At 37.8% G+C, this 20,721-nt stretch overlaps 1 protein-coding gene across 3 annotated transcripts in view; it reads left to right on the forward strand.

Annotated features, from left to right (window-relative positions):
• Positions 1 to 20,721, forward strand: part of PRKAA2 (protein kinase AMP-activated catalytic subunit alpha 2) — a 99,758-nt gene that overhangs the window by 21,572 nt on the left and 57,465 nt on the right. For all 3 annotated transcript variants that reach the window (XM_070405216.1, XM_070405217.1, XM_070405215.1), the window contains exons 2-6: positions 6,578 to 6,719; positions 12,044 to 12,137; positions 12,716 to 12,860; positions 15,192 to 15,279; positions 16,946 to 17,170. In XM_070405216.1, coding sequence (XP_070261317.1) covers positions 6,578 to 6,719; positions 12,044 to 12,137; positions 12,716 to 12,860; positions 15,192 to 15,279; positions 16,946 to 17,170 — 694 coding nt within the window. The remainder of the gene's footprint in view (positions 1 to 6,577; positions 6,720 to 12,043; positions 12,138 to 12,715; positions 12,861 to 15,191; positions 15,280 to 16,945; positions 17,171 to 20,721) is intronic.

Raw genomic sequence — 20,721 nt, forward strand, 5'->3', positions numbered from 1 at the left:
ATCTGTCTGTATTACAAGATTTTTAGGAATATTCGTTGGGTGTCAGGTGGAATGTGATTATGAGATGAGACAACTATTTGGATGTAATTATAACTATGTACTAATTCACTTAAGTTATTAAGCAATAGAGGCTAGTATAGTTCAGCAAAATGAGGTGATAGTCTTAATCCACTTGATATTTGACATTAGCTATCTAGTTTGCTTATCAGTGTACTTCAACTGTTTAGGGGGTTATATTACTTCTTTTACATTGTGTCATGGGGAAAAATTTCTTTAGGTATAAAGGCAAGTGAGTCACTTATTTCTCAAGTGCCATAGACAAAGTAATACCTTAAAAATTTTAAATTTAATTAAATTTTAGGTTTATTGAAGTATAATTGATAAAATTATAAGATTTTTAAAAAAATATATTTTATTGATTTTTTACAGAGAGGAAGGGAGAGAGATAGAGAGTTAGAAACATCGATCAGCTGCCTCCTGCACATCCCCCACGGGGGATGTGCCAGCAACCCAGGTACATGCCCTTGACCGGAATCGAACCTGGGACCTTTCAGTCCGCAAGCTGACGCTCTATTCACTGAGCCAAACCGGTTTCGGCTAAAATTATAAGATATTTAAAAGGTACATTATGATTAGTTGATATATGTATATATCGTGAAAGGATCCTTCCAACTAGTTAATTAACACACTCATCACCTCACATATTTATATACATATTTCTGTGAGAACATTTTAGTTCTCTCTTAGCAAATTTTAATTATATAATACAAGTTATCAACTATATTCACCATGTTTTACATTAGAGCTACAGATCTTATTTATCTTACAGCTGAAAGTTTTTGTCTTTTTCCCAACTTTTCCCTATTTTCCCCACCCCAGAGCCCCTGGCAACCACTTTTTGACTCTTTCTATGAGTTAGACTTTTTTTTTTTTTTTTTTAGATTTCACATATAAGTGATAACATGTGGTATTTGTCTTTCTCTGTCTGGCTTATTTCACTTAGTATAATGCCCTCAAGGTCCATCCATATTGTTGCAAACAGGATTTCCTTTTTCCTTATGACTAAATAATAGTCCATTGTATATGTACATACCTCATCATTTTTATTCATTTATTCACTGATGGACAGGACACTTGGATAGTTCACATATCTTGGACATTGTGAATAATACTGCAATGAATATGGGAGTGCAGATTTTTTTTTTATATCCTGTTTTCATTTCTTTTCAATAGCCACCCAGAAGTAGGATTTTTGGATCATATGTTAGTTACATCTGTTTTTAATATTTTGAGGAACTTCCATTCTGTTTTTTCACAGTGGCTGTACCAGTTTACACCCCCAACAATAGTGTATGAGGATTCCCTTTTTGTCACATCCTTTAAACACTTGTCTTTTTGATGATAGCCATTTCAACAGGTCTGAGGTAATATCACTGTGGTTTTTATTTGCATTTCCCTAATGGTTAGTGATGTTGAGCACCTTTCCATGTAGTATATGTTAACAGACCATTTGTATGTCTTCTAAGGAAAAATGTTTATTCAGTTCCTTTGCCCATTTTTTAATGGAATTTGTATTTTTTGCTATTGACTTGTGTGAATTCGTAGCCCCTTTTCAGATATGTGATTTGCAGATACTTTTTCACATTCATTAGGTGGGTTGCCTTTTTATTGTGTTAATGGTTTCATTTGCTGTGTGGTTCTTCAATTTAGTCCCACTTGTTTATTTTTGCTTTTGTTGCCTTTGCTTTTGTTATCAAATTAAAAACAACAACACATTGCTAAGACTAATGTCAAGAGATTTATCCCCTCTATTTTCTTCTAGACCTTTTAAAGTTTTGGGTCTTAAATTTAAGTTTTTAATCCATTTTGAATTTGTTTTTGTGTAATGTGTTTGATGAGGCTCCACTTTCATTCTTTTGTGTGTAGCTGTCCAGTTTTTGCAGCACAATGTGTTGAAGAGACTGTCCTTTCCCCATGGTATAATTTTTACTCCTTCGTCATAAATTAAATACTATATATGCATGGGTTTACTTCTGGGGTTTCTATTTCATTGATTTATGTGGCTATTTTTATGCAATACCACACTATTTTGATTACTATATTTGTAATATTGTTTAAAATCAGGAAGTAAAATTCCTCCAACTTTGTTCTTCTTTCTCAAGATTGCTTTGACTATTCAGGGTCTTTTGTGGTTCCATACAAATTTCAGGATTTTTTTTTCTATTTCTGTGAAAAATGCCACTGATAAGGATTGCATTAAATCTGCAGGTTCCATTGGGTAGTACAGAAATTTTCACAATATGAATTTTTCAATTCATGGACATGGAACATCTTTCCATTTATTTGTCGTTTTCATTTTTTACCAGTGTTTTATAACTTTCAGTGTATAGCTCTTTCTCCTCCTTGGTTAAATTTATTCCTAAGTATTTTATTTTTGATGCAGTGGTGAATGGGATTTTTTCTTAATTTCTTCTTCTGATAGTTTATTGTTAGCATCTAGAAATGCAACTGATTTTTGTATATTGACTTTGTGTCCTGCAACTTTATCAAATTTGTTGACAAAGTAAGTCTTTATTATTTTATTATTTTCTGAGTGCAGTCATTCACTTTTTGGTTTCCTTGTTTTTCAGTTTAAGCATATGACCTTAAAAAACAAAACACCTATACATTTGATTGTTAGAGTCCTTGGTCTTACTTCTTTGATCTGGAAAGACCACATATATTCTCAATAGATAGTAATTTTAATTATCAGATGGGAATGGAATAATTAAACTCTTCTTCCCTGTTGTATAGTCGAGGAGATTGCAGCACTGGTTACTTTTACTGATGCTATCAAAGATTTGAGGAAAGAGACATACTTGTTAAGCCACCCAGACAAATGTTTGGATATTATGAAGTTACCAAAGGTTAAGAATAAACAACCCAGGCAACAAAAAACCATCTATGAATATAAAATCCTAAGTGACCGTCTGACCATCCGACCGGTAGCTATGACACGCAATGAACACCAGGGGGCAGATGCTCCAACTGGTAGCTATGACATGCACTGACCACCAGGGGGCAGGCGGTCAACACAGGAGCTGCCGAGCTGCAGTGACTTGGCAACTGCGGTTCTCGAGTGATGCACCTGGAACCAGAGAGGAGGGAGCTTGATTCTGGGGTGCATCAGCCGAGTACTGCTCTCTCGCAATCTGGGACCCCTCGGGGGATGTTGAAGAGCCGGTTTTGGCCCTATCCCCACAGGCCAGGCCGAGGGACTCCTCTGGTGCACGAATCCGTGCACTGGGCCTCTAGTTTAGGTTATCTTAGTTGAGTAGAGTAGAAAGTCCCTGAAATTGACAATGTTTTCCTGGAGTCCTGGAACATATTTTGTAATGCTAGTAAGTTAGGTTGCTTGAACTTGATTTTTCCCAATTTGTTTGTTTTATATGCAGGTAAAGTAACTTTCAGTCTTCATTAATGATTTTGAGACAATAATTTTTTGCTTGAAAAGTTGTACTCATCAAAATAATCTCCAGTGTGACAAGAAGGTTAACCTCCTTCCTAGGTTAACCCCTTACATACTTGGATTGCTCTGATGGGGGCATTATTATGTTATGGTGAAACATGCTGCCTCTGAACTGAAGTTAGTTTGAGATCACATGTTTGCTACCACTGTGTTTACTATGATCACATGTTTACTATGTCATCTTAGATAAGTTATCTATTTAACTTCTCTTTGTCTCAGGTTTCTCACCCTTTTAATGGAGGATAATAGTATATTGAGTGAGTAGGGCATTTAGCACTTAAAATAACATTTAGTACATAATAAACACTTAATAAATGTCATTATCAAATATCATTATTTACATATTTGTCATAATTATTTGAAACTTGACTCCAAGAAATATGTAGGAGCGAATGTTACCCGACTACTTGGTTTCTGGCATATCGGCTGTGTGTGACCAAGTGAAATAAAGGACATAGGCTTGGTGGAGGAATGGGAGGATAATGCTAAGTTTAGTTTTGAACATGGAATTTAAGGTGTTTGTGGGATGCTAATTTTGAAATGTATGAATTGAAGATGGGAGCAGAGCTATTGGCATATGGGTGGTAATTAGGACTATGAGAAATGAGTGAGATAACTTTTAAGGATCTACCTTGGCCTAGGTTAGAAACCTGGGGACACTAATCTTTAAAGAATAATGGGGAGGCCATGAAAGAGACCATCCAAGAGTTAGGTGAATAAGGAGAGAGCAGTACCACCAAAAAGAGTGATCAATCCAACACAGATTACAGTTGACCCTTGAACAACATCAGGGTTAGGGATGCCAAAACCATGTACAGTTGAAAATCCACACATAATTTTTGACTTTCCCCAAACTTAACTACTGTTAGACTGGAAGCCTTACTGGTAACATAAACAGTATCTTAACAGAGTATATATATTGTATGCATAATATACTGTATTCTTATAGTAAAGTAAGCAACAGAAAAGAAAATACTAAGAAAATCAAAAGAAAGAGAAAGTACACCCTATATAATAAAGAGATAATATGCAAATTAACCCTCACGCCCTCACAAGATGGCTGCCTAAGACCAGGCTGGCAGGGGGGTTAGTGAGGGATGACCAAATGACTGAACAAGCTGGCTGCATGGGGTGACCAGGCCGGCAGAAGGGTGCAATTGGGGGTGACCAGGCCAGCAGGGGGGGTGCAGTTGGGGGCAACCAGGCTGGCAGGGGGGGCAGTTGGGGGCAATTAGGCTGGCAGGGGGCACAGTTAGGGGCGACCAGGCCAACAGAAGGGGGCAGTTGCAGGCAACCAGGCCGGCAGGGGAACAGTAAGGGATGACCAGGCTGGTGGAGGGGGAAGTTAGGAGCAACCAGGCCGGCAGGGAGGGGGCAGTTGGGAGCGACCTGGCCAGCAGCGGGGGTCAGTTAGGGGCTACCAACTTGTGTGTGGGGGCAGTTAGGGGCGACCAGGCAGGCAAGCAGGTGAGCAATTGGGAGCCAGTGGTCTTGGATTGTGACAGGGATATCCGACTGCCGGTTTAGTCAGACATCCCTCAGCAGTCAGACATCCCCCGAGGGGTCCCGGATTGGAGAGGGTGCAGGCTGAGCTGAGGGGACCCCCCCCTCCCATGCATGAATTTTGTGCACTGGGCCTCTAGTGTGTTTATAATATTTATTGAAAAAAACCTGTTATAAGTGGACCCCCACAGTTCCAACCCATGTTGTTCAAGGGTCAACTGTACATTAATCATAGAAATGAAAAGTATAAGTGGCTTGAGTATGAATGAGTGTTTTGTGACCCTTTGGTTTTTGTAGAAGAGTAGAGGCAGAAGACAGTGAATTTAGGGATGGGGATAAAGGAGGAAGAGAAGATAATAAATGGTAGACTACTGTTTTCAGAAATTTTGACAAGACAGATTTTGGAAACTGTAGGAAGATCAAGGTAAAGGGAAGATTTGGGAGAAGGATAGGATACTGATAGGCTGAAAAGAAACTATTAGCAAAGAAAAAAGACACAGGTTGATTAGACTGGCCTTAATCAGGAGGCGGGCCAAAACATCTCTGAGACTAGAGGAAAGCAGGATGTGCATATATGTAAACCTTTAAGGTAGAGGACATCACTTCTCATGACTACATTTTCCCCCAAAGAAATGAAAGGGGGGAAAAGGGTCAAAAGTTGAGTGGGTGTTGTGAAGAGAATGGTGAAAGCTTAGAATAGTAATTGAAGGAAATAGGAGAGGGAGGCTGAAACATTTGTTTCCCAAATGAGGGACTTTTCCTTGAATAGTATTTAAATATATCACTGGAAGTATGGGTACTATGAATGTGTTATCTGAAAGGGAAAAGACTATGGTTTCATTTAATGCAATATATTTATTTAGCATCGGGTCTGTACACACTGTGCTATATACTTCCCGGGAGATTCAAATGAATACTGATGGTCTCATTCAAGGAAAGTATGAACTAATAGCTCATGTCATATGATTTGTCAAAAACAGAAATATTTATAATAGCCTAAAAATGATAAAGGACACATGATATTTATGAACATACCATGAGGATTTGAAAGAAGTAGAGCTTCCATCAAATAAGGGGTGGGGGTGGGGGAGAAATGTTGTATTTCTTCCAATAGGGAAAGGCTTTATGGAAAAGGCCAAAAAAGGGGCTACACATGAATTTTCTGAGGGAACAGTAATGAAGCTAGTTATTTCATTTTATAGCAATCACATACTCTTCTATAATACAATGGCTGGCAACCAGAAGAGGAGAAAAAAGTGATTAACAAAACATAGTGAATTCTATTCTATCCAGGGTGTTCCAAATGTGATTATATTTTTATGTAGGAAGATAGAATTCAGTAATCCTTTCCATAAATACTTGGTGAACATCTCTGTGCTAGGTGCTGAGACTCAGGTACAGTTTCTGTCCTCAAGGAGTGCATGTCTAGTAGAGAGATGGAAGTGAAAAGGGAGAACATCCGTTCTATGCCATACATGATGTAAAAGTGGTATATATGAGTAAAACTTGGGGTTGCAGTGGAAGTATGACTGTATGATCAGCAGTTTTTTTTTTCTTCATTTGTAGTTGGAGAACATCAGTTGACAGGTCATAAAGTGGCAGTTAAAATCCTAAATAGACAGAAGATTCGCAGTTTAGATGTTGTTGGAAAAATAAAGCGGGAAATTCAAAATCTAAAACTCTTTCGTCATCCTCATATTATCAAACTGTAAGTACTTTTTAAACTGTAAGTATTTTTGTACCCAATAAAACAAAAGAGAAACTGTCTTGAGATACTATTTATGAATTTATAAATAGTTGTCTTTAATTAATCTTTCATAAAAACACTCCTTTTCATATTTATATTGAGCAAGTATTAATTTATTTAAGTCCATTAATTTTTTGTTTTGTTCTTTTGCATACTTTTGGTTTAGAATTAGAAGTTATTGTTTCAAAATTGGTACTGTTTTCAAGATTTGAGTGTAGCCTTGGAAGTTGACTCATTTCTAGTATTCATTTTGAAATTCTTTTAGGACTTTGATATTCCTAGATTCATTTTGTAATTTTTACTAGTCAATTATCATGAATGTATCTGGGTGTTTTCTTTTTGGAAAAGGTAGAAAGTAACTGTTAAAGGTTATCTACCATAGTGTATTATTTGCAAAACAACAATATTATTTTAATCACTGATAGTAAAGCTCTTCAGAGAAGCACGTGAATTTTGGGGGGATAAGACACGTTACAAACTTAAAAGATAATCATATATTAGAGATGAATAAATAAGCTAATTAATTAAATTGAAATATAAATAATTGAAAATCAACTAGACCCATAAAAATTTAGATATTAAATATTCCTTTAAATCACCTGAAGTTGTGGTTTCATATTTACTGAGAAAATGTGATATGTTAAACACTGAAAATTGTCTTTGTTTTTCATCTCAAAGCTTGGTTAGAGCTTTATAAAATAAGTATTACACTTATTGAGTAAGAATAATTTATATTGAGCATTTTACATATATAATTTCTCTTCATCTTCAAGTTAAGCCTATAAGGAAGGTATTACTATCTTCATTTTATAGATAAGGATATTGCACATCTAAAGAGTATCAGCAACTTGTCCATAGATAAAAGGTTGGGTGCCAGTCAGCTGACCTTAAAATATGGAGATTTTCCTGGCTTATCTAGATGGGCCCAATGTAATCACAGTGGTTCTTAAAAGTAGAAGAGGGAGCCTGGCCAGTGTGGCTCAGTGACTGAGAGCTGACCTATGAACCAGGAGGTCACAGTTTGATTCCTGGTCAGGACACATGCCCAGGTTGTGGGCTCGATCCCCAATATGAAGTGTGCAGGAGGCAGCCGGTCAGTGATTCTCTCTCATTGATGTCTGTCTGTCTGTCTGTCTGTCTCTCTCTCTCTCTTTCCCCCCTCTCTCTCCCTCCCTTCCTCCCTCCCTCTCCCCTCCTCTCTGAAATCAGTAAAAATATATTAAAAAAAAAAAGTAGGAGAGGGCATCAAAAGAGTGAGAGAGATTTTAGGGTGGAAATAAGGTCAGAGGAATAAGCTGTGAGAAGGACTCACTGGCTGTTTTTGGCTTTGAAGATAGAGGAAGGGGGCCATGAGATAAGGAATGCAGGCGATCTTCTAAAAGTTGGAAAATACAAAGTAATGGATTTCTCCCTAGAGCCTCCAGAAGGCAATGCATGCAGCTCTCCTGACACCTTGATTTTAGTCCAGTGAGACATATGTCAGGCTTCTAACCTACAAAATTGTAAAAAAATCCATTTTTGTTATTTTCAGCCACTAAGTTTGAAGTATGGAAACAATAGGAAACTAACCAGTAGCATTCTTGAAATCCTAAATCAGTGGCTGACCCTTTTATTGCTGGGATTTGGAACATGCATTTAGTCTTTACTGTCACGAGCTATATTCAATGATGGGGATCATTCAGTGCATCTCACCAACAGCACGAGCATGCTGCTGACTGTTCAGAGAAGGCTTTTCTTGGGTTTGGTGTGCCATTGGGTAACTTGTGTTGACTAAGTTCCCAACCACTTCAGTGTTATTTGATCTCACTTGGAGTTCACTCGATCATAAATATAAACAAGAAATGAGGCCCCTGAAATTGCATGGCAGTACTTGATTATAAGGTTATCCTCCGGGACCTATATTCTAGGTGATCCAGAATATGTATATACAGGATTTTAAAGATTATCCTAAGAATTAAAATACAACCTGTGAGCCCAGTGACTCACCTCTCCCACTGTTTGTTTCCTTAATTTTAAAATGGGATACCTCATGGTGTTATTTGAGGACTAAATGGTATAATGCCTAGTGTTTAGTGTGCACTGGCCCAAAGCAGGAGTTGGCAACCTATGAGCTGATTCCAGTTCTCTTTCATGATTCTGAGTGGTTTTCAGCTAACTGAAATAGTTCATATGTACTTTTGACTCCATGTTAATAATGACTTTATTCTAGTTACTGATAGCTCTTCGTTCTTCCTTGCTGAGTAGCTACTTTCTATTAGAGGAAAGAGCTAGGAAGCCAGACCAAAAGTATCACATGCCAGAGTGAGAGTGGAGAAGGGAAAGCAATCTCTGTATTTGTCTTGTTTCTTGACCGTGTGACTTAGAATGCCAACAACCCTGAAAGACCCCCCAGGAAATTTTGCCCTCTTTAGGGTATGAGTCCTAGTTTCTGTGCTGATAAAATCAGATTTTGTCAGTAAGCAGTTGCAGTGGTCCTGAGGGTTTATTTTTGCTGTCATATTTACCAGTGTTTTCTTACCTCAGTTTCTGTAATTATTTGTAAGTGTTTAATATTGGTTTGACTATCTCATTCTGGTTTAGAGTTATTTAATTGTTTGGTATTTTGTTTTGTTGCAGGAGTTATAGAATGTTCTCAGGGTTGGCAGAGGTGAATTTGAAGTTTAAAGCTTCTGGCTTCCTGCCTTGAGCTTATTAATCCATTCAGCTACATTGCCTCTTAATTATGGATCTGAATTAAAAAAGAAAAAAGCACTCTCATGTATTCTTGCTACAGAACAAGTTATTAACTTAACCTCTAATAATGTTAGTGATGTAAACAAGGAGAGAGACCTGATCCTTTTAGTTTTGTTTGTTTTGTGGAGTTTTGAACTAGCTGCCAAGAATAGTTTCCTTGTTACAGAATGGGCCTCTAGAATTGGGAAGAAAGTTTGAAAACTAAATACCAAGAATGAAGGATAGTTACTCCATGTTTTCTCCATTAACTCAGTTTGGGGGTGGGAGGAATAATCACTTGGAGAAAATTCAGAGGAGTAAACAGGATTGAAAGGAAACTTCAAACTTTTCCATGAACTAGAATTTGTTGGATTAATTTTTGTCCGTGTTTTTCTTTCCTCCATAGTTCTTAGAGAAACTTTATTTTAACTGATCGAAAGATCAATACTTTCTAATTTAGTAGAGATGCTTTTGCCTGTCTGCTTCTTTTAGTCTTTATTTTATTCAACCTATGGTAGGTACTCAGTAAACATTAAGTGTGGCCATTAGTCTGGCACACACAGTAAGTGCTCAGTAATGATAGCTGTGGTTTCTGTTGCTCTAGATTGGCTTTTGGTGTGGATAGCGGCTACTGTAGAGTGAGAAGTTTCATGAAGTAGTTAAATCCAAAAGTAGCTATTAAAGATCTTGTGATATACTTGGAGGAATTAGCAGTTAAATTTATTAGAGTTGTATGCCTTCTTTTCTTTTATGCCCCAAAGATGTACAGAGCAGAACAGTGATCGAGAATTCTGTTAATAAATCAGATTAGCCTACAGCAAAGTGACATAGTAGGTATTCCTGCTCTATACTATTTGTTTTATTCAGTTAGAGTTTGGTGCTTGCTAGGATGCCTCTCATAAGTTGGCTTTTACTGGTATAGGATGGCTTTGAGAATTCTCGGTAAAATTTCCTTTCCATAGCTCATTTGAAATAGTCTCAACATCATTGCACAGTCATACCAGTTTATTTTATATAAAGTGGGATACTTTGTAATTTCTTATCCCAAAGATGAAAGATTTATTGTGAAAACCTATCATTTTTAATACTATAGCTTTAATATTTTACTTTTTCCAAGTGTCCTCTCTTAAAATGTATAGTATGCAGTTAGATCATCAGTTTCCTGGCCATTTCCCCTTCCTCTTTAACAGGGAATAGTAATCAGAACCACTTTAATAAAAGGTGCTCCATCTGGGTGGACTAATTACCAGAAGGTTCCCCTGCTTCTGCCATATCCCGTGTCAAGGTATCCTGCTTAAAGGGTGGCATCTGGGCCTCTTTTCAGCTCCTACTTGTGCTTTCCACTGGGTGCCTTTAAGCCTTGCAAAAACTATACATCTATACTTAGTGGCCTTAAATAGTAACGCAGTGTAAATTAGATGTTGCTCACGATTAACCAGATTGTAGATAATCCTTCATAAACAAAGCAAGCCTCTTTAAAAAGCAGAACAATTGTTTCTTTCTTGGTGTTAAATGTAACCGTCAGTTAAAACGTCAATGTTATATTTTACTTATTTTCACTTTTGTAAAATTGTGCGTGGGGTGGGGGGAAGTTGTAGTTTTCAGGAAAAATTTTATTTTGTCAAATAGAGCTAAGGTTTTTATTATTTTTTAAAATGTGCTCAGCTTTGAGTGCCAATAAATAAATAAATAAACAATAAAATTTCATGCATAAATACATACATCTATTTCAATTTTTATTATGGAAAATTTTAAATGTACACAAAGTAAAGTGTCAAAGCCTCATGTATCTCTTATTCAGCTTCAACAGTTGTCAGTGTAGTGTTTTATCTGCTTCTCCCAACTTCTCCCACCCTCAATTATTTTGAGCAAATCCCAAATATTATGTTCTTCACCTTCAAATTCTTTAGTATTTATTTACTCTGGAAAATAAAGCCTTTTTTTACTTTTATAACTTAAATACAGTTTATTATAATACCTACAAGGTAATATCATCAGCCATCCAGCTAGTGTTCAGACTTTACTGATGGTTTCATAAATGACTTTTAAAGTTGGTTTGTTTGAATCAGAATCAAAAGAAGTGTATACAGTGTAATTGGTCAATATGTCTCTTGAGCTATTTTTAATCTATAACTTCCCCTTTCTCTTTTAATGTTGAATAAAGGGTCACTTGTCCATTTTCTGGATTTTGTTGATTTTATTCCTGTGGTGTCATTTAACCTTTCCAAGAATACTTTTTACTGATGATACCTGATCTCCATAGACTATAAACACGTTTTTATTTAGGTGGAAAAATTAATGCTTAACTCAGCTATTGCAGATTGAAGGATTTTAAAGATTTTGTAAACATGAAAGGGAGGACTGGAGGTAAGTCCATAAGCCTTGAAAGTTAGTTGAATTTTGTTAAGCTCTATGTTTATAGTTCTCTGATTATTTTGATAACATTATAAACCTGTTGCCATCTTAAAATATTATAAAACATTGGAATATAAAATTGTAGCAAGAATAGATGTACAGGTTGATTTTGGTTAAAGTAATATTTTTATTTAACTTTTTTTTTTATTTTCAAAAAGATACCAGGTGATCAGCACTCCAACAGATTTTTTTATGGTAATGGAATATGTGTCTGGTGGTGAATTATTTGACTACATCTGTAAACATGGACGGGTGAGTAACACTATGCAGTATAATAAATTCCTAAGTTAGAAAAGAGGGAAATACTGGGAAATAGGAAACCACAAAGATATTTTTTAAAGTTGGGTTGATTTTGTAATAATGCTCAACTAAACATAGAGACTATTAGACATATCTTCTTTCTTAAAAAGTACACCTTTTGAAATACTGGTTTTAGGAAATAAGTACCATTTAATTGCCAACATGATGCCTATGCTTTTCAAAATGAAAAATCTCTTCCATACGTCATGTTGAAGCGTCAGTAATTTTCTTCCTTAGCACTTTCACATAAGTTCGGTTTTAGATTGTTTTACTTGCTGACTCCTCAGAACTTGTGCACATTTAGTAGTATTACTTGAAAATGAAATATTATTGCCTCGCAGCAAAGTAAAACCTGTTGATTGACATGTTGAGCGTTAATGCAAGTTTTTGGTTTCTTTGTCTGATTTGTTGAATATTCTAGCAGAACCTAATGAGCTTACCTCAGTTATATTTAGGCTGAGTATGAAACTGAAACTCTTGCTATGTAGATGTCCCGAATATTTTTAGTGCAGCTTCTTTAACATTGATAGGTTGAAGAGATGGAAGCCAGGCGGCTCTTTCAGCAGATCCTGTCTGCGGTGGATTACTGTCATAGGCATATGGTTGTGCACCGAGACCTGAAACCAGAGAATGTGCTGTTGGATGCACACATGAATGCCAAGATAGCTGATTTTGGTATGTGACTCCAGGGTTGTTTAGAAATGTCGGTAACGATTCTTAAAGAACTAGGAGCTTTCAGTTTCAACATTGTAAAGCCCTGTGCTGTGAAAAGGGATTAGTTGTACAGCCTCCACAGTAGCTTGCTTGGTCTGTTTATTTAAACACTAGAGGCCCGGTGCACGAAACTCGTGCAGGAGGGCGGGGGCTTAACCGGGCCTGCACCCTCTCGCAATCTGGGACCCCTCGGGGGATGTCAGACTGCCAATTTAGGCTCAATTCCACAGGGATTCCTGCAGGATCGAGCCAGTGCCTAAATTGACAGTTGGACATCACTCTCGCAATCTGGGACTGCTGGCTCCTAACCGCTTGCCTGCCTGCCTGATCACCCCTAACTGCTCGCCTGCCTGCCTGATCACCCCTAACCACTCACCTGCCTGCCTGATCTCCCTTAACTGCTTGCCTGCCTGCCTGATTACCCCTAACCACTCACCTGCCTGCCTGATCGCCCTTAACTGCTTGCCTGCTTGCCTGATTGCCCCTAACCACTCTGTCTGCCTGATTGCCCCTAACCACTCACCTGCCTGCCTGATCGCCCCTAACCACTCTGCCTGCCTGCCTGATCGCCCCTAACTGCTCGCCTGCCTGCCTGATCACCCCTAACCACTCACCTGCCTGCCAGATCACCCTTAACTGCTTGCCTGCCTGCCTGATTGTCCCTAACCATTATGCCTGCCTGCCTGGTCACTCCCTAACCACTCACCTGCCTGCCTGATTGCCCCTAACTGCTCTCCTGACCGCCTGATTGCCCCCTGACGACCTCTGCCTCTGACCCTGCCTCCGTGGCTTCATCCAGAAGACCGTCTGGAATGATGTCTGAAAGGTTGTTTGGCTGTCTGGTCTAATTAGCATATTATACTTTTATTATTATAGATGCTTTTAAAAAATGCAGAAAAAAACAACACATTCTCATAGACACAGACAACAATATGGTGATTACCAGAAGGAAAGAGGAGTTGGGGGAGGTAGAAGAGTGTAAAGAGGGGACAAATAGTGAAAGAAGGACATTTGACTTGGAGTGGTGAGCACACAATACAATATACCGATGACTTACAGAATTGTATACCTAAAACCTATATAATTTGATTAACCAGTGTCACCCCAATAAATTCAATAACTAAAAATAAATAAATAAATGTAAAAAATGCAGCAGATACTTTTAAATTTTTTAAAATTATTTATTTTATTTAAAAATTTTTTTCTTTACTGATTAAGGTATTACCTATGTGTCCTTATCCCCCCATTCCCTCCCCCCCTACCCCCCTGGTGTCTGTGTGCAACAGATACTTTTAGAGACGTTAGAGGGGTAGGATCAAGATAAACCCATTCAATCTGCATTTCTTCCTAAGGAACCTGAAGTGTTTTTGTGTGTGTGTGTGTGTGTGTGTGTGTGTGTGTGTGTGTGTAGGTGGGGGGATCACAAGCTCCTTTGAAAATAGGGACACTCTGATGAATGCACTTACCCGGAGGCACATGGAAGTTTGCATGCAGTTCTGGAGCTTTATAGTCCTGTGAATCAAGGGGGCGGTGCCTGTGGGCCTCGGTAACATCTCCCACTTGACAAAACAAGAGGAGTTTTTGTCAGGAGCAAGGAAAAGCTAAAGTGCAGGATGTTTTGGGAAAAGGATTAGGAAGTAAGAGATTATAGAAAGAGAGATGGCAGGGTGCCAGAGGTCAGCACTGCTTGTTTTAAAAATTTTGTCAGTAGCTTGTCTTTAATCTAAAAACCAGGAAACTAGTCTCACTATTTCCCTTTCTTCTCTAAATCACAGAATTCATTTAGTACTATAGTTCAACTAGATGTTTGGTTCAATTGATTATATTTTCTATTTTTAATTTAAAGCTTTCCAGATTAAAAACTTCTGGAACATAATCTTTATTAAACTGGAGCCTGTCTGATTTCTACCTAGAGATTTTTTAAAAAGGCTTTTGAAAGTATAGTCTCTATTTTATTCTTTCAACTGTAGAAGTAGGTAAACAATATTATGGTAGTTTTATGTTTGGAAAAGTTCATATAGTTTTAGAATAACCTCATATTTGTGAAGTGAATCAATATTTACAAAAGGAATTTCATTCCAATCACACGTGTGATATGTTTTAGCTTTTTTTGTCATAGTGTAACAGCACTCTGAAATGGTCTTTTTCTATTCTAACAAATGCTTTCCACTCCTTTTTATAATAACTTAAAAAATATGATGTATGAACATTAAAGACTTGACATTTTCCTCATGCACCTATCTCTACTTTTAGAAATATCTAGCACCAGGTAAACATTACTCTTACTTTCAGGATTATCTAATATGATGTCAGATGGTGAATTTCTGCGAACTAGTTGTGGATCTCCAAATTATGCAGCACCTGAAGTAATCTCAGGCAGGTAATGAGATATCAGCAAAGAGTAAGCTTTTTATAATCTTTTGTTTATTCTGATAATGCTTAATTATACATTCTCTTGACAAGATTAGATTTTTAACACCGTAGAAACAAATTGTCCCTTTAATTTTTTCATTGTTGAAGACAGAATAGTTATTTTAAGCAATATTTTAAACATTTAATTTTGTTATGAATATATTTAAGGAGGTTTTCCATTAAAAATGACTGAAATAAATGTTGATTTCTTTTTTCATTTTAGAAAAGTGCAAATAGAGAGTAAGCATTTGCTAAATTTAAGCTAGTGTAATTATTTACTTATCAGACATGATCCTTTAATGATATTTTACATATCCTTTTTTAAAGTATATAGAGTATTTTATATTTTATTTTTGGAAGAATGAGGTTTTGGGTGGGCAGTATGTCATTTTATGAATTTAAGTGCACAAGTGAAGATTTTGTAATTACATGGTTTTCTCATTGGTACATTTTAAAATGTTTATATAGATTGCAGTTGTAAACTTAAGCCTTCTACAGAGACCAATGTCTGATGTAAGAGTTAACAGAATTCAATGAGAGAAAAACTAGAAAAGGTATATTACAAAGATAATAGGTATAGGAGTTTGGGCAATACAGCCAACAACGTTAATGATGGATAGTAATTTTTATTGAAACGGATTATATCCTTTTTTTTTTTTTAATCCTCACCCAAGAATATTTTCCCATTGATTTTTTTAGAGAGAGAGGAAAAAGACAGAGAAATATCAGTGTGAGAGAAACACATCTGATTGGTTGCCTCCTACATGTGCCTCGACCAGGGCCTGGGCCGGGGAGGAGCCAACCAAGGTACGTGCCCTTGACCAGAATTGAACCCGGGACCCTTTGGTCCGCAGGCCGACACTCTATCCATTGAGCCAAACTAGCTAGGGCAGATTATATCCTTTTTAAAATTGGAATTGTAGAGATGTACTTTGTTACCTCAGACCCAGGTTTGAGTTTGGTAATGTGCTATCAGGGGAATTTTAATACTGTATACAGGTGAGAGAAAAAAACCTTCTAGGCATAGTTTTTCTGGAGCAACGCTAATTTTAGTCCCATATGCTACCAAGTGGTTAGAAAGAGAGTCATTGGGTACTCAAGATAATGTGATACAGGACAAATACTGTCAGAGACATTGCCGCAGAACTAGTTAGGCACTTTACTGTTTCACATATTCTTTAAAATAGGTGTGCCAGGAATGAAATTCTGTTACATACACATTTTCTTTCTTGTAATAGATTCATGGTAAAAATATTTAGCCTATACATTATATAGTATTGTGGGTTTTTTCCACCAAGTTTATGGTCATCTACTTTGTTGTTTCTATTAAAAAATCAACCATAGAAAGTTTTATATTTTTTAATGAGTCAGTTAATAAGTTCAGTGAAATGAGTTTGTGCCAAAAAAAAAAAAAAATACTATTTTCTTTTGGGAAACTTGAATAGAAATTGGTTAGACCAATTAATTATTTTCCATTGGTGTTGAGTGTTGAAGAGCGGCCATGGACCTCAGTAAAGACCTTGAATGCAATATTTACGGAGTCCATACTATGTGTAGGGCTATAGAGGCAGGGTACCTGTAGGTGAGAAAGCGACACTTGTACTTCAGGTTTGTGCTGTCATCTCTTTTCTTAGATTGTATGCAGGTCCTGAGGTTGACATCTGGAGCTGTGGTGTTATTCTGTATGCTCTTCTCTGTGGCACTCTCCCATTTGATGATGAGCACGTGCCTACGTTATTTAAGAAGATCCGAGGGGGTGTTTTTTATATCCCAGAATACCTCAATCGCTCTGTCGCCACTCTCCTGATGCATATGCTGCAGGTTGATCCCCTGAAACGAGCAACTATCAAAGACATAAGGTGAATCTATTTTTGTTATTGTTATGTACATATACTAGTATTGAGAACACTAGTACCACTAATTGAATGCCTTTTTTATTCTGAGCTCTATAACAGTTTATATAAATTTTACTTCTCTTAATACACAAATCTGATCATGGCACCCATCTTTTAAATATTTCAGATTGTTTCCCAAACTTTTTAGCTTAGGCAGCAAAGCATACTAGGCCCTTCATAGTAAGGCTCTCCTCACTTCTTCTAAAGCAGCGGTTCTCAACCTGTGGTTCTCAACCCTTCGGCGGTTGAACGTCCCTTTCACAGGGGTCGCCTAAGACCATCCTGCATATCAGATATTTACATTACGATTCATAACAGTAGCAACATTACAGTTATGAAGTAGCAACGAAAATAATTTTATGGTTGGGTCACAACATGAGGAACTGTATTTAAAGGGCCAGAAGATTGAGAACCACTGTTCTAAAATCTCATTTCCTGCACTCACTACTACGCCCCTTATATCAGTGCTTCAGCCACATTGAATGTCTCCTTGTTTCTCACATATATTTTATGCTTTCATATCTTTGTTTATATGACCCCTTCTGCCTCTGATGCCTTTTCTGCCTTTTTTGACCTGATAGATTTTTGTTCATCCTTTAAAATGTTGCTCACATATGACCTCCCTTGAAACCACTTCTGATTTCTCTAGGCAATGTGAGTTGCTTCCACTTCTGTGCTTTCCTCATTTTGTTCATGCTTTTATTATTTCTTTCTCATTTTGTATGGAGCTTTTTTTCAGTGTATCTTTCTCTTAATTGTAACTAAATAAGGGTAGAGAGAGTGTCTTCCTCGTCTTTGTATATGCTAGAATGCCTGGGATATAATATATGCTAAGAAAGTATTTGAATACATTTCTAATAGAAAAACAGGGTGAGACATGTATTTTACATGTGGTTATGAGATAAAGAATAAAAGTTTTGCTAAGATTTTGAATTACAAAATAGCTGCTAGTGGCTTGCTATGAAGGATTTCTTGTGTGAGAAACTTTGGAAAGTTCGGTTGCTGGTGTTACTGCGAATGGGACCTTTCCTGGTAGATAGTGCACTGCAGCCAGGATGACTCATTGCCTCCTACTTTCACCTATCATGCCACGTGTCTTAGAGGTGTTTTGTTCTCGCCAAACATTTTTTCAGGTATTTTCTTAAGAACACGTTCTTTTGACATCTTTCCAGAATCCTTCTCCTCTTCATGAGCCAGAACGACTGTTTAGAGACCTATGACTCTTGGAACATTTAAATGATGGCTCAGGTGGTTGTTTCCCTGAAAGGAAGGACTGATTCTTTTGTATTCCTGTATTGTTTTCTTTCCCAGCCTTTCCTCAATGTTCCAGGCCTCATGCATAAACATGAAAAACTGTAAATTAGACCAGATTTAGATATGGAAATAAGCTTAGCGGGGAAAAAAACCTTTTGGGTTCATAATTCTTTAGAATATATAGTTCAATTAATTGATTTTTCCTTAGAAAGAAAATTAGAGATGCTGAGATACACACACACACACACACACACACACGTATCTGTATCAGCATGTTTAGAAGAATAAAGTATTGATTCTGTTATTTTAAAATAGAGGCTTTAGGAGAAAAATGTGAGTAAAAATGTACTTGGATGTAGGTGGTATAAAATAGTGGCATTCATTTCTGTACTTAATATAGCAACTTGAATTAGTTTTCATCATTTTCTTATTTTCCCAAATTCAGTTTTTTAATGTTCAGGAATTCTTTTTTTTTTTTTAAGGGAGAGAGAAGGAGAGAGAGAGAGAGAGAGAGAGAGAGAGAGAACATTGATATGTTCCACTTATTTATGCATTTATTGGTTGATTTTTTTTAAGTACAAACAAGCACATTGAAAATTTGCCTTTATTAAAAATTATTGATTTTAGAAAGAGGAAGGGGGAAAGATGGAGAGAGAGAGAGAGAGAGAGAATAGAGAGAGAGAAGAAAGAGAGAAACCAATGTGAGAAAGAAACATCGATCTGTTGCACCCCCACATGCATGCACCCTGACCAGGGATCGAACCTGCAACCTGGGCATGTACTCACCCAACCAGAAATCAAACCTGCCACCTTTTGATGTACAGATGACACTCTAACCAATTGAGTGAGATGACACTCTAATCGGCCAGGGCCATTTTTTGATACTTGTATGTATGTGCCCTGACTGGGGATGGAACCCACAACCTTGACATATCAGGAGAATGCTCCAACTAACTGAGAAACCTAGCCAGGGCCTGTTTGGAAATTCTTGATTCAATAAAATACAGTTCAACAGGCAAATAATTACTAATTGTTGAGTAGTTACTACATACCAGATATTTTGCTTAATGCTTGACATGTTTTATTACATTGACCCTTAATAGGTAGCTATTATTAATCTTATTTTACAGACCATAAAACTGATACCCAATTTAGATATGTAATATAATTTCTTATCGTCTATTACTTCTTTCAAAAAAAGCTATCAGTCATTTTTATTACTAAGTACTTATTAGATGTTTATTATTATCATGATTTAGCAATAAACACAATGAATTCATTTTTGTCTTCATACTTCAAGTGTCTATTCATCATTTATTTATTCTGCATTTATTGACCATTTACTGTGTATTGGGTACTGGAGTATCCTATATAATAAAAGGGTAATATGCTAATTGACTGCCTCACCCTCAAAGATGGTGGCGCCCACCGCCAATAATGAGGTAATATGCTAATTGACTGCCCCACCTTCAAATATGATGGCGTCCACAGGCAATAAGGAGGGAATATGTTAATTGACTGCCACGCCCTCAAAGATGACGGCACCCACAACCACAAGATGGTGGTGCCCAGTCCCCTCAGCCCCACCAGGGTGGCAGGCGCACGGCAAGGCTGGGCCCACCCCCAAGTGGGCCTGGCCACTCTGCGCACCTGACACTGGAGTCCCCCAGTCCCCTCAGCCCCCCAGCTGCCCAGGGCCGGCCCGAGGTGCAGGCAAGCCTCAGATGGCCAGTCACTATGAGGTGCACTGACCACTTCTTGGTCCCTCTCCCCAGCCGGCAGGCTCCAATTGCCTAATGGTGAACAGGGAACCAGGGGTGGGTGGTGGCGGGGAGTGGAGCCAGCAGAGGGGGGCAATTGGGGGCAATTAGGCCAGTATATAGAGGCAGTGAGGGGTGTTCAGGCCAGCAGGGGTGGGGGCAGTTAGGGGTGACCAGGCAGGCAGGCAGGTGAGCGATTAGGAGCCAGCAGTCCAGGATTTTGAGAGGGATATCCGACTGCTGGTTTAGGTCTGATCCCCGGGATCAGGCCTAAACCGGCAGTTGGACTTCCCCCAAGGGGTCCCAGATTGGAGAGGGTGCAGGTTGGGCTGAGGGGACCTCCCTTCCCATGCACCAATTTCGTGCACCGGGCCTCTAGTCTATAATAATAAAAGCGTAATATGCAAATCGACCGAACGGCCGAACAGTGGAATGACCATCCGGATGCCATTCCACACGCCCTTCTGGAGGACCTTCCGGACGAAGCCAGAAGGGGCTATG

The sequence above is a fragment of the Myotis yumanensis genome, unplaced genomic scaffold, assembly GCF_028538775.1.
Source record: "Myotis yumanensis isolate MYYU_CA2020_CCGP unplaced genomic scaffold, mMyoYum1.0.hap1 SCAF_2, whole genome shotgun sequence".
Taxonomy (NCBI): domain Eukaryota; kingdom Metazoa; phylum Chordata; class Mammalia; order Chiroptera; family Vespertilionidae; genus Myotis; species Myotis yumanensis.